Below are 13,791 nucleotides of genomic sequence, written 5' to 3' on the forward strand. Positions count from 1 at the left end.
GCAATGTGCGACACCACATGATCCTTGACCCCATCAAGGATGATGCACTTCGACCTGGCCATTGCCTCCTCGTACTTCTCATTTTCAGCTGGGTGAACTGGGATCGCTATTGTTTTCAAGGCGAAGTCCTTGATGCGATATCTGTCTAGAATGGACAAGATCCTTGCCTTCTAGACCACGAAGTTGGATGCTCTGTCCAACCTATCCTGATCTCTCAGTCCATTCATGGCCATTATGTTGCTCTTCTTTCGACTCCTCCGAGTCTCTCTACTTCCCTCCTTGAAGTCCTCTGTTCGACTCCTATTGAGTCTCTCAACTTCCCGTCTGGAAGTTCTCGGTTCGACTCCCTTTGAGTATCTATTTCCCTTCTGGAAATCCCTCCTCCTTGGTCTTGCCCTGTGAGGTACTGTTCTGACCATAGTACCCCACCAGCTTCGCTTCGCAAATTACCGGCAACCTCCTATACCCAAGCAACTGAAGGATTGAGCCACTTGGCTCTGCGCAATCCCGACACCGACAAATCAGCTCCCCTAGCCAACTGCGTCAGCTCTCCTGGCCTCTGCGTGGCTCTGTGTGAGCTTGATTTTGCCCCCCTTAGCCTTTGTGCTGCCTCTCTCTAGCCCAGAATGATGCCACAGTATCTCTGCGTCACTCCTTCCTTTGTCACCTTCTGCACGGATCAACTCTGTCACTCGGGCCAACTGAATCTGCTACTACGGCTTTGTTAGTTGATGCCTTCAGTTATCTTGTGATTTGCAACCATGCTTTATACCATGTTGGAATTTTTAATTCAAACCCGTTAGAAATTCTTCCTGTACTATCTCATTTATTTCTTCCTACTTGTTCAATTACTTAACAAGTTATTTACCATGTAACTACTAAAAATAAATACAAGTACAGTATCAACACATACAGATCATCAATTGAAAGTAGACAAGCACACAAGTGACACTGTTGTTTTTGGATTAAGGTCCCTGGAAAAAACCAATGCGGGAAAACCGGTGCAGCTATTCAAAGGGTTTTATTATTATGCAATTTCAGAGTACAACCTGGGTGCCAGAAATGGCTCACTCAACAGAGAATGCCCTCGGCAGTAGTACCTCTCAATCGGAGACAGATATTCCGGCTAAATTACCAGATGAACGATCCCACAACAACAATGCAGCGTCTGTTGCTCTGTGTCACTCTGATAAGGACTGCATCACCCTATCCAGCTCTCCATCTCTCAGTCTGTCCCACGAAATTCTCCTAGCGCTGCCTCTAGGCCCTGCGTCAGCCTCTCTAGCCTTGCGTCAGCCTCTCTGGGCTCTAAGTCAGCTTCTGGAGCCTCTGCGTCAGCCCCTGGAGCCTCTGCGTCAGCCCCTGGAGCCTTTGCGTCAGCCTCTCTAGCCTTGCGTCAACCTCTCTGGGCTCTGTGTCAGCTTCTGGAGCCTCTGCGTCAGCCCCTGGACCCTCTACGTCAGCCCCTGGACCCTCTACGTCAGCTTCTGGAGCTTTTGCGTCAGCTTCTGGAGCCTTTGCGTCAGCTTCTGGAGCCTCTGCGTCAGCCCCTAGATCCTCTGCGTCTCACACGCTGGCCCTCTTTGGCTCTGCACAACTCCTCGCAGCCTCTGCATGGCCACTGGTTACCTTTGTGTAGCCTTTAGCTGGCTCCGCGCCAACCTCTCACGGCGCTGTGCTGATCCTCCTGGTACTAACTCTGCTTCTCTGCTATGTATTCACTACCCCTCAGCTGCAACTCAGATCACTCACTCAATTTCCTCAACAAACCCTGCCCTAGAAAATTGAATTCTTGATTTCTTTTGGTGTGTTCTCCAACTGACCCTCAAGCCTCCTCTTATACTTTTCTCGTTGGTCCATCAACGACCGAGATTAAATCTCTAATCAACAACTAAGATTAGATTTGGCTTGATCCATGACTTTTGGAACATTTTAACCCAGTTTATATTAATACCCATTAATATTTTATTTTTCCTAAGTTTAGATTTAGGAACCCCATTAAAAATATTAATTATTTTAATATCTCCCAAACCGGTTAGAATCTGCCCAAACCATTTCTGGTCTTGGAGATCTCATGTGCTTTAGCCTCTCCACCAATTTTCATGGCTAGAGCACATCCAATGCTACCCCAAATCAACATGATATGCCTCAGCAAAATTGCTAAGAGAGCGAATGGCGAAAACCATATCTACTCACAACAAAGCCTCTAACGTTTCCTCTCCTGTGCTTAAAACTCTCCTGTTCGCATTGAGAGGCTTCTCCAAATCTACAATCAAGGTGCATTTACTATGCCGCGTCCTTAGCACATGTCGGGTGTGGTGAGAGCACGCCGCTTGTCCAATCAGTTGCCTTGAAAAACACCCCCATCGGGGATAAAAAATATATATTATACCCACTGTGTCTAAGTGAGTTTGTTATCTTTCATGTAGAAATTACTCCCAAGGAGCAAGCATGTCAATCTCGGTTGGACTAGAACCCGAGTGGGGAGGATAAGAGCGACACCTCCTTGCCACCCGAGCTACACCCACTTGACATTTTGTTTATATAATTAATAATATTAATATATTTAATTATTAATTATAATTTTTGGTTTTAATTAATTAGGGATTTAGGTTCAAAGGGAAAGGCTGGCTCTGTTTAGGAGATGAGGACAAGATTAAAGCTGCTTGAGGTGAAGAAATTTTATTTTACAACATCCTCTACCCATCCCATTGTCATTTGGGATGCAGAAACTCAAGGGATGCATTCCTTCGATCCATAGCAAATTGGTATTGGGAATAATTACTTTATTTTTTTGTCACTTCTGCTACACATTGCTTTTAAGTTTTATTCTTCTATCTAAATTCATTTCTATTGATCACTGGAATGTTATGCATTAATTTCCTTTGCGGGGTATAGTTTTACCACAACTGAGATAGTAGATGCATTGTAATAGGTGTGTACAATATTTTTTTTTGATTTCATGTAGACAATAATTAAAGATATTATGTCAACTAATTAGCTAGATGTTATGCTGCTGTTTTTATAGAATGAATGGATCCATCGAGATTCAATTATATTTATCATTCAGGGTTAACCCATAGTTGGTGTTTAAACTTATAAGGGATGTATGTGGTTAACGTTTTGAGGAATTTGTTTTGAATGCTTTAAAAAGATGGAACCTAAATGCAATTTGGAACGATTTTATTTTGAACTAATTGTTCATTATACTATGAGATCAGAGGACGCTTCCATTACCTCTATATGGATTTGGGGGGCTCCCTCTCTACCTTCTTCTGATACCCAGATTAGAGAAGATTAGCCCTCTTCATTAAGGAAATATTTATACACAAATCTTTGGCTCTACATACGCCGCATCGCATGGGGGTGACCCGGAGGATCTCTTCATAGTTTTGGGTTGATCCGACTGATCGAAGCAATAAGAGACAAGTTGAGTTCTAGGATACTTTAGATAGTAGAGTAGTGAGACTTCAGGTCTCCCCTCAGCCGCTTACTAGAGGAGACTGACCGATATCGTCAAGAACGGTTTGGAGGTGCCAAATAACACATCAGTCTATGCATGTCTAGAACACCAGAGTGACTAGTTCTAGGTAGATCCAAATCAGGCTACCCCCCTTCACAGATCCCTTCCTAGCCACAACAGAGTAGCCAAAGACTTATCCAGAGATTTTTTCTTTCTGCCTTGGATGTTAGGAGTATCCCTCGCTCCTTCTTTACATCTAGGATCATGCAGCCAGATTCGTCGATAGCTCCAGAGGACTCGGATAGTGAGCCAACACCCTCATCGCCCTCCTGGCCGTCATTTATCAGACTCTTGCATTCTTGACATCATGGACCTCATGTTCAACTCTCTCTCTTCGTGGGCTCTTTATCGGGCCGCTGCTATGGTTTTATACATGTTCATGTTCATGCGGATGTCCTATTGTTTGCATTTTTCATTACTGCATTTTGTGCACACACATTTTGTATTAGATTTAGCTTTTCTAGGAGTGGCATTTGCACTCCCACATTGTACTCTTATTGGATGTATCCTCTAGTCCCATTGACCTACTTTTGTGGTCATTCGTTTGACATTAATAAAATTATCTTATCTTATCTTATAAAAGGGTGTAAATATGCTGCTCGCATAAAAACTATTTTATTTATTATTTTTTGGTGAAATTGGCCAAGGACAAAGCTGTTTGCTTTTTACATGTATGATTTTAAGTGTCATTTTTCATTCATTTTCTTTTAGATCCCTCGATGCAATTCTTTAGCGTTATTAGGAAATGCAGTTTTGTAAGTTTCAGTTTCTTGGGTATAAGATTTATATTAGAAGTTTCAATTTTTAGTGTATATACTCCGCTTTTTATTTAAAACTTATGGGGGATTTACATGGTTATCGTTTTAAGGCATTTGTTTTGAATGCTTTAAAAGGATGGAACCTACTTGCAATGTGGAACGACTTTATTTTGACCTAGTTGTTCCTTATGCTCAAAAGGTGTAAATGCTAGTTGTTCCTTATGCTACTTGCATAAACACTTTTTTTTCCTGTTGTTGTGAAATTGGCCCAAGAACAAAGTTGTTTGCTATTTACATGTGTTGATGGGAGTAAGTTAGGCAAGTACTTTATTGCACAGGTTTGTGTCTAGATGTGTAAAAGTCACCTAATTGACCCTTAACCTTTGTAATTACTTTAATTATTAAAGTAATTGACTTTTATAAGATAAAGTGAGTTAATCAAATGAAATGCAAAGGCTATTCGCATTAGTTATTTAGATCAATCCCAACCATTGATTTCAAGTGATGTTGAGGTTGGAGACTAGGGTTGTGGATTTGTTCAATATCTAAAAATTATAAAAGGATGGCTAGGGTAAAGGAGAAGACACATCTTTGAGCACATGACATAGTGAGAGTGAAATCATAGTGATTAGGTGGAGAGGGACTTTCATCCAAGTGTATAGGGTTCAAAGAAGAGTGCAAAGGGAAACAAAGGAAAAGGATCCAAATGAAACAAGCAAGATCCGCATAGGGTTTAATCAATTGGATCATTTCTAGTTTTTTGTTGTCTTTGCATTTTTCCTCATAGGGCCATTATAAGGATGGCTAGGGTAAAGGAGAAGACACATCTTTGAGCACATGACATAGTGAGAGTGAAATCATAGTGATTAGGTGGAGAGGGACTTTCATCCAAGTGTGTAGGGTTCAAGGAAGAGTGCAAAGGGAAACAAAGGAGAAGGATCCAAATGAAACAAGCAAGATCCGCATAGGGTTTAATCAATTGGGTCATTTCTAGGTTTTTGTTGTCTTTGCATTTTTCCTTAGAGGGCCATTATCCTAGGAAAGAAACCTTGTATGCTATAGATTATTGTTAATGAGACAACATATTTTGAACGGAAAAAATGTTGTGTGCATGTGTTTGAGTTTGGTGTTTTAATTTGCTTATGCTATTATCTATATCTTACATGTTAAAATCTCATTTATGTTTTTGATCTAGTAGATTTGCATTTGATAGGAAATAATTAACCATGTTGTTGGGGTTGGAAAATTAACATGGTATAAGAATACACCCTTTGGGAAACCAATTTTTATGTATTACGCATGGCCATAATTCATTTTTATGTATTACGCATGGCCATAATTCGTACAGGCGCAGTAGATATGTGGCAGGTATAGTCAGTGGCCACAAACGACAAAGGAATGGATGCATGCATAATTTATATGATGACCATACGTAGTTGTATGGCTGTACGTAGTGGTGACATTGGGTGACAAAGAATTGGTGTGAGCTACCAGGAAAGTCACGAGTGGGGTTGAAGACATGAGGTAGAGTTGTACATTGTATGACGATTGAGATAAAACAAAAGGTGAAAGAAAAAAGGGGTAAGTTAGTGGCCAATAGTGAAAAGTGAAAAAAAAAGCAGTCGACAACCAAGCTAGCCGCCAATTGTAAAGAACACAATTTTCATAATATAAAGAAGTTGCACGTAAACATAACAAGAGATAGCCATAGTTAGAGCAGCCGTGGGGTCGAGAATCTAGCCAAAGAAAGTGCATATGGAGTAGAGGTTATATGTAGCTGCTGCCACCAAGGATTGAGCCAAGGTCATTCTTTAGAGAGAGAGAGGGAGATCGTACCAGTGAATGGTTTGGAAAAAACTAATTTTTCGTGGGTGTTTGAAAGGACCAAAATATAGATCCATAGGAGATCTTACTAGATCTATAAACCATTAACTTTATTTTTCTTGTGGGTGCTAGAAGGACTTATGACAAGGCAGTGTTTATTAGATCTAGTAATAGTAGTTACGAGTCTCAGGTTTGAACACTGATTGGATGAAGCATCTAACTTCCTATCCTGGAAGGCGAGTGCGACCTTGCTTTTGAAGGAACATGACCTTTGGAATTTGCAAAAAAGGTTGTTTCTAAAATCACAGATCCAATAGATAGGGTGGCTCATGTAAAGAAGGACATCAAATCCTGGAGGATTGTCTTGGATGCTGTAAAGGATCATTTGAGCATGTACTTCGTAGAGAAGCAGTTGGTGAGAGAGATGTCTAAAGTTGTAGTGGACTTGTTCTAGAGTGACAACATGAACAGGAAGATGATCTTGAGAAACATGGTAAGATACATCTAGATGTTAAGGTCTGATAACGTTACTAGTTACCTAATGAGGATCACCCAAACGTGGGTTCAAATTGAATCCATTGTGGATAAAGTGGAGGATGTAGAGCTCATAAACGTAACACCGAATGGTTTTTCCATGTCACAGGAACCATTTGTCAAGGGAATTTGTGCTCGGGAGAAACTTCCCAATTGGGAGAGGCTTTGGGATGACTACATCTAGGAAGAGACTTGGGATGAGTCTAAGGGCAACAGACAAGGAGACGAAGAGGAGAACATGGCCTTGGTTAGTATGGCCAAGAAGGCAAAGGGAAGGGTTCCAACTTCCAAGTGCAATAGTGAGGGGACAACCTCTCAGCTAGGGAAGGAAGACTTCAACAAGCTCAAATCCTTTGTTTTCCACAAGAATGGGTACCATACATCACAGTGTTCAAAGAAGAAGGGAAGGAGAAGACACATTAGACAATAGCATCAACAAAGGTTCAACTTAATGATTCTGCAATGAAGTTCTAGAAGCATTTCTCATTTGTCTCCTGCCTATTTACCAACATGATCACTAGGAGTGCTTGGTACTTGGATAATGGTGCATCACATCATATGATAGAGATACGAGAGTTGTTTGATAGTCTAATGGAGAGAGACTCAAATTCACATGTGGAGCTTGGTAATGATACCAGGTATGCAATAAAGGGTGTTGGAATCATTATGTCCCAGCTCGAGTGCGGAGAGACATTGGAAGCCAAGGATGTGCTGTTTGTATTAGGACTGAAGAAGAACTTGCTCTTAGTCTCAGTAATCAAGGACATAGGATATGAGGTTATATTTAGGAATGGGTAGGTGCTCATTCATCTGGAGGGGTCTGGCCTAGATGTAGCAATGACTATTAGGGTTAGAGAGTGCAACTTATACAAGTTAATAGGAAAACTTGTTTAGGTGTTGGTACATGACAATGATAGCTTGTGAGTGATGGCACGAGAGGTTGGAACACTTGCACTATAGGGTGTTTCCAATTCTGAGGGAGATTGTCACTAGTCTCCAAGATTTTATTATTGAGCTTCAAGGCATGTGTAGAGGATTTTCACTTGGAAAGAATGCTAAGGCTGCTTTTCCAAGCGCCGAGAGTAGGTCCAATGGGATCTTGGATCTTATTCACTCAGATGTATGTGGACCAATGTTAGTGGCATTAGTATAGGGAGCACAATACTATGTCATGTTTATTGATGACTATTCTAGGAAAACTTGGATCTTCTTCATGAAGGCCAAGGGTGAGGTATTTTGTTGGTTCTAGGAGTTCAAAGCCCAGGTGGAGAACCAAACAAGAAATGAGATCAAGGTCTCGAGGTCAGATTAAGGGGGAAAGAGTTGAGAAATCTAGGGCATAGAGATTAAGTGATTTCTCTTCTATTGGTAACTGCTTGGGAGTGCTTTTTACTTCTTTAGATTAGGATCTTCTTTTACTTAGGTTATTAGTGTTCTTCTTTTACTTAGATTAGGATCACTCCTTTGATTTCCTCAGCAAGCCCTCCCCCAGAAAATTGAATTCTTGATCAACTCGGTGTGTTCTCCAAGTGACCTTCAAGCCTCCTCTTATACTTTTCTCGTTGACAATTCAACGACCGAGATTAAGTCCCTAATCAACGACTAAGATTAGATTTGGCTTGATCCATGACTTTTGGACCATTCTAACTGAGTTTTATATTAATTCAAATTAATATTTTATTTTCCCTAAGTTTAGACTTAGGGACTCCATTAAAAATATTAATTATTTTAATATCTCCCAAACTGGTTAGATTCTGCCCAAACGATTTCTGGGTATTGGAGATCTTATGTGCTTTAGCCTCTCCACCAAATTTCGTGGCTAGAGCACATCCGATGCCACCCCAAATCAACAACGTAGCTCCCAGCTGCCTCTGCGTAGCACTCAATTGCCTATGCGTCAACCTCTCCAGGCTCTGCGCTGTCTCTCTGGCACTATCTTTGCCTCTTTGCAACGTATTCTCGTCTTTGTGCCGAATTGCCCCTCGTTGCAACAGGTCACCAGGTTGATTCTCTTAGCAAAACCCCACTTCAGAAAATCGAACTAACTGATCAATTTGGTGTATCTCCAACTGACCCTCAAGCCTCCTCTTATACTTTTTCTGTTGAGTATTCAACGACCAAGATTAAGTCCTCAATCAATGGCTAAGATTAGATTTGGCTTGATCCATATCATTTAGAACATTTTCACCCAATTTTATATTAATACCCATTAATATTTTAATTTTCCTAAGTTTAAACTTAGGAACCCCATTAAAAATATTAATTATTTTAATATCTCTCCAATCGGGTGGAATTTCCCCAAACCATTTTGGGGTCTTGGAGATCTCATGTGCATTAGATTCTCCAACAATTTTCATGGCTATAGCACATTTGATGCTACCACAAATCAACAATGAGAAGAAGACAAAGAAGGAAGAAGTGAAGGATCTTACTAAAGAAGGTTCACTAACTTCTAGGTTCTTTAATTTTTCCTTTTAGATATGTTTTGCATAAGCATCATAGGATAGAATCATATGATAATAGCATATTTGGAATTTAAATGATTAAGTTGCTTAGGAGAAATCATCTAGAATATAATGTTAGACCATTTTGTTCATCCAAATATTATCTAGAATTATGTTAGAGGTTGTCATCTTGCTTGAATGGATCATCATGATCCGGGAGGGACCATCATTTTGGAAGGTCCTTGGGAAAAGAATCATGACAAGGAAAGTAGACATTCCATGTAATGTGGAATCAACACTGGTAAAGGGATGAAGGAACGCAATGGGTCAAGCTGAAGGTTCTCTTCAGGGTCATAAAGCTAGATGATCGGATGAAAGCATAGGAATGCATGCTGAGAGTAAACTTTGGATAAGATTCATATGTATAGGAATCTTGTGGAAGAAAGTTGACTATAGAAATGTGCTTAAGTATTTATGATGCTAGAAAAAGTATAGAATTTGACTTACTTTAAGGATGTATAAAAGATTAGGACTTTCTCTAGAATATGTAAGATGATAATCAACATCAAAAATAATCTCCAAAAAGAAAAAGTTGTAACTTGGTAATCAAGTTCGATCCCTGGGCATTCTGATGCATGAAGGAAGTCTCTAGTGGAGATGGTTGATGATGATGTTGATGGTACGAGAAGGTCTACCATGGTAAGGTAAGACTATTTAATTTTTGGTTATCTGACTAAAATATTATTTTTGGCTACCTGGAAAAGGATGTTGCAGGAATACATGATAACAGTTTAGGCAAGTTCAATTGCATGGATGGATACATATGAAGAATGTTTGGTACCTGGCATCTATGAAGTCAAGATGAGTCCATCTTGGGATTGAAAGGGTAGCTGTGCAAGAAGATAACCTGAAGGTCAAGGAGATCACTTTCATAATGAAGCCATAATCAAGCTTGAAGTTTGGGAAGGCTCAATACAAGGCCTTCATGTCAAAGATGAAAGTGTTGAGCAAGAAAGATGACATGGATCCTGTCACAAGAATGAAGAGTGGAGATGGCCCCATGATACCTCGGAAGAAAGCAAGAAATGTAGGGAAAAAAAAGAGGGAGCCATGTAACTATGAAGATCAATTAGCTGATACTCTGAAGAAGACAAGCAGTAAGGCTTGTGGTGCTAGCTTCTATTATTGGAAAGAAGTCAGGAATCTGCTCTGGTTTGGAGAGGGAGTATAAGGAGTCTCCTTAAATAGGAGGAATGATCTATTCTCAAGATTAAAGGAGAATAGGGATGTCCTCTCTGGTTGAGAGGGAGTGAAATTGGACATCACATGTGCATTCTCATCTTCAGGCGATGAAGAGAGAATGATGGAGGATTGGATAAGTAACTGTGGTTTCCTTGACGATATAACATCCAAGAAAGGAAAGGTACCGACACTCTTTGAGGATGACACAATAATCCAAGAAAAGAGTGGTCGAAGAGGATCAATATTCTTTGAGGACTCAGGTATGAAGATCCAAGATAAGAATAGTCCTAAAAGGACATACCTTGTGGACATCCGAGGACAATGCTCTTAAATAAAGAAGAGCTTGTCCAGTTAAGCCTCAGGGACAACGATGGTCATAATGATGCTGTTTACAATATGGCTTATCAATCCAACATTTCTTTTGAGAACTCTTCAGTTTGAGATATGATGTTGTACTAGTTGTACAATTATGAATACCTCCCTAGTTAAGAGGGAGTGTTGAGAAATGTAACTAGTTTCGGTCTTCATAATTGTTGTACTCATTTCAATTTGTATCCTATGTAACAAACAAGAAGAAAATTAGTATTATTAAGCATGGGTTTCATGCTCATTATTGATGGTTTTCTAGATAAAAGCATGTTCTTTGTGCTTCTAGGGTTTGTTAGGTCTTAGGATTTATTGTCATGAGTCGAAGGAGTCAACATCATGTTTCTAAGACCGTTACAGGCAATTTGTTATTGTAAAAAGAATTATTTTTGAATCTAGTAAGTTCTAGAATCTCCAAGCATACAAGTCGGCCTAGAGGAGGGAATTCGACCCCTTGAGAAGGCTATAAAAGGGAGCAGTGCGATCTCATTTGGAGACACACACACACAAGTTTGATCTATCAAGAAAGAGTTTTATCTATAGCTGTGTAGTTGTAAGAAGGAGAGCGAAGGTCAAAGAGGAGGAAGGATGAAATTTCTTTGGTTTTGGGCTCTATCTCTCTAACACGTGCGGAATTCTAAGGTTTTGGGCTGCATTAAGAGGCTGAAGTTGCAGGATCGAGTTGCAGTAGCACGAAGAGTAGCATGTTGTAGCTGGTGGTAGGAAAGAAACTTTGTCTAGACCTCGTTGACCTTAGGAAGAGCTGTCTTGCTCTTGGAAGGTCTCAGGAGAAGTCTGAATTAGGGTTTCCTCAGAAGTTGCAAAGCCAAAATTGCAGGGTTAAAGTTGCAAATCAAGTAGCAGTATTGTAGCTGGTAGGTCAAAGTTGCAATGTGTAGCAGTTTGGTGCAGATTCAAAGGGCTTGAGGAAGGGCTGACTTGGTACTAGGAGAAGGACTTGGTCTAAGGATTGGGTCTTTGTATATCATTTGAAGCAGATTCTAAGAAGAAAAGAGTTTCTGGGTTTTCCCCTTGGAGGGGCTTTGCCCTGGCTGAGAGCCTATATATGTGTCCTGTATTGTTGTTGTTGTTCTTCATATTGTTTGATTAAAAGATCTAACTAAAGAACAAAAGAAGATAATAAAGATTCACAAACAAATTTCAAGGTTAAAGAAAATAAGATTAATAAGCTGCCATTTTTACATTTTCTAACCACTGGGTGGAGAAGAACTTTCATCCAAGTGTACGGGGTTTGAGGAAGAGTGCAAGGGTTAGAAAGGCAGAAGGATCCAGATTTAGCCAAGCAAGATTTGCAGAGGATTTGACGGATGAATCATTGCCATGTTTTTGTTTTAGTTGTGTTTTTCCTCAGAGGGCCATTATCCCAAGAAGGTTGCCTTTGTATCCTGTAGATTATTGATAATGAAATAGCTGATTTTGAAGGGCAGAAATCTTGTGTGCAAGTGTTTGAGACTGGTGTTTTAATTTGCTTCCACTGTTGTCTATATCTTGTGTTAAAATTTCAGCTGTGTTTTTTATTTAGTAGGTCTGAATCTGCTAGGAAATAATTAACCAGGCTGCTGGGGTTAGAAAATTAACAACATTTATGTGTGTCATTTTTCATTCATTTTCTTTTAGAGCCCTTGATGCAATCCTTTAGTGTTATTAGGAAATGCAGGTTTGTCAGTTTCAGTTTCCTGGGTATAAGATTTATATTGGAAGTTTCAGTTTTTATTGTATATAGTATATACTCCACCTTTTGTTTTGCTGATGTACAAATTTTCATGTGAATATAAGACAATTTTTTTTCCACAGTTAACAAAAAAGAAGAAATAAAAAAGAAAAAGAAAAAAGATCTATATTTGGTTCTCTGGAAGATATTCATGGATGAACTGTAGATTTTATTTTTTTTCAGTGAGGGAATTTTTCATCCCTGCTGAAAGATCATCATACAACATATATGGCCGAAGCCAGCAGATTTGTTACATATGGCCGAAGCCAGCAGATTTTTTTACAAATGGCCGAAGCCAGCAGATGAGCATATTTTTACGGCATAGCCGTTACAAATATCACCATAGCGTGGGGGGCCTCAACGAACGCCTCCGCAGGAATCGAACATGGCTGGGGGGTGCGAAAGCCATCCGCCCCAGCCATCATATCATGCACGTCACGTGCAGAACTGTAGATTTTATACTTGTGATATGAGTGCATAGATTACTTTTGTGGAGTGAATTATTCCCAATTTCTTACATGGTTGCATTATAAACAAGGTTTTTATTCCATGTCTGGTGAAACTGGTTCACATTTCTTATTTACAAGAGGAAACAAACTTCATAATGATTATTTTAGGGAAAATCTGATGATCATGTGTGAAATGCAGTTCAGTTTCCTTGGAATATTTTTAATTGTATTGCAACAATAGCATTTAGTTTCTGAAATGAAGTACATCTGTATACAATAGCATTTTAGCTGGTACCAAAGCTAACATTTGGAATCAATAGATTGGGAAATGTGCAGTTTGTAATTTGCCGGGATGGAAATGGTTATCTACATGCGTTTCACAATGTTTGTCGTCACCATGCTTCTCTTGTTGCATCAGGCAGTGGCAGAAAATCTTGTTTTGTCTGCCCTTATCATGTGAGTCCTTTTATCTAATCTTATTTTGCGCTTATCAAACATCTGGTTATCGATCCAGCCTTTGGCCTCATACTTTCATTATATAAACTATTTTGTCCATTGTTATTCATGGATATGAAGTATGATGCTGCTTTCTAAACATGATTATATCAGAAGCAGCTTTTGCAAGTCCAGTTAAGATTATCAGCTAAGAAATAAATAATAAATACTTTTGTGTATTATTTGAGACTGTAGTATGTAGAATTCAGAGTCTTAAGCAAACAATAGTTTTAACAGTTTCCTGGAGAGTAATATAGCTTACCTTTGTTTTAAGAGAAACTGAAGAACTAAGCTTGCACAGGACTGAAAATGCCCATCTTTGAAAGAGGTTTACTATAAAGTCGACTGAAAAGGATGCCGTTCAACATTTTACAAAAAAATCTATCACAAAAGTTCACCTACGGCAAGGTAAGGAAAAATACTT

General features: G+C 39.5%; 1 protein-coding gene across 3 annotated transcripts in view; it reads left to right on the plus strand.

Moving 5' to 3' along the window:
- LOC149241521 (choline monooxygenase, putative (CMO-like)) overlaps positions 1-13,791 on the plus strand; it is a 301,653-nt gene that overhangs the window by 75,283 nt on the left and 212,579 nt on the right. For all 3 annotated transcript variants that reach the window (XM_089374000.1, XM_089373999.1, XM_089373998.1), the window contains exon 3: positions 13,193-13,328. In XM_089374000.1, coding sequence (XP_089230126.1) covers positions 13,193-13,328 — 136 coding nt within the window. The remainder of the gene's footprint in view (positions 1-13,192; positions 13,329-13,791) is intronic.

Source organism: Pinus tabuliformis, chromosome 8 (assembly GCF_031772625.1).
Source record: "Pinus tabuliformis cultivar Carrire ecotype Pingquan chromosome 8, CPIR1, whole genome shotgun sequence".
In the NCBI taxonomy this organism is placed as follows: domain Eukaryota; kingdom Viridiplantae; phylum Streptophyta; class Pinopsida; order Pinales; family Pinaceae; genus Pinus; species Pinus tabuliformis.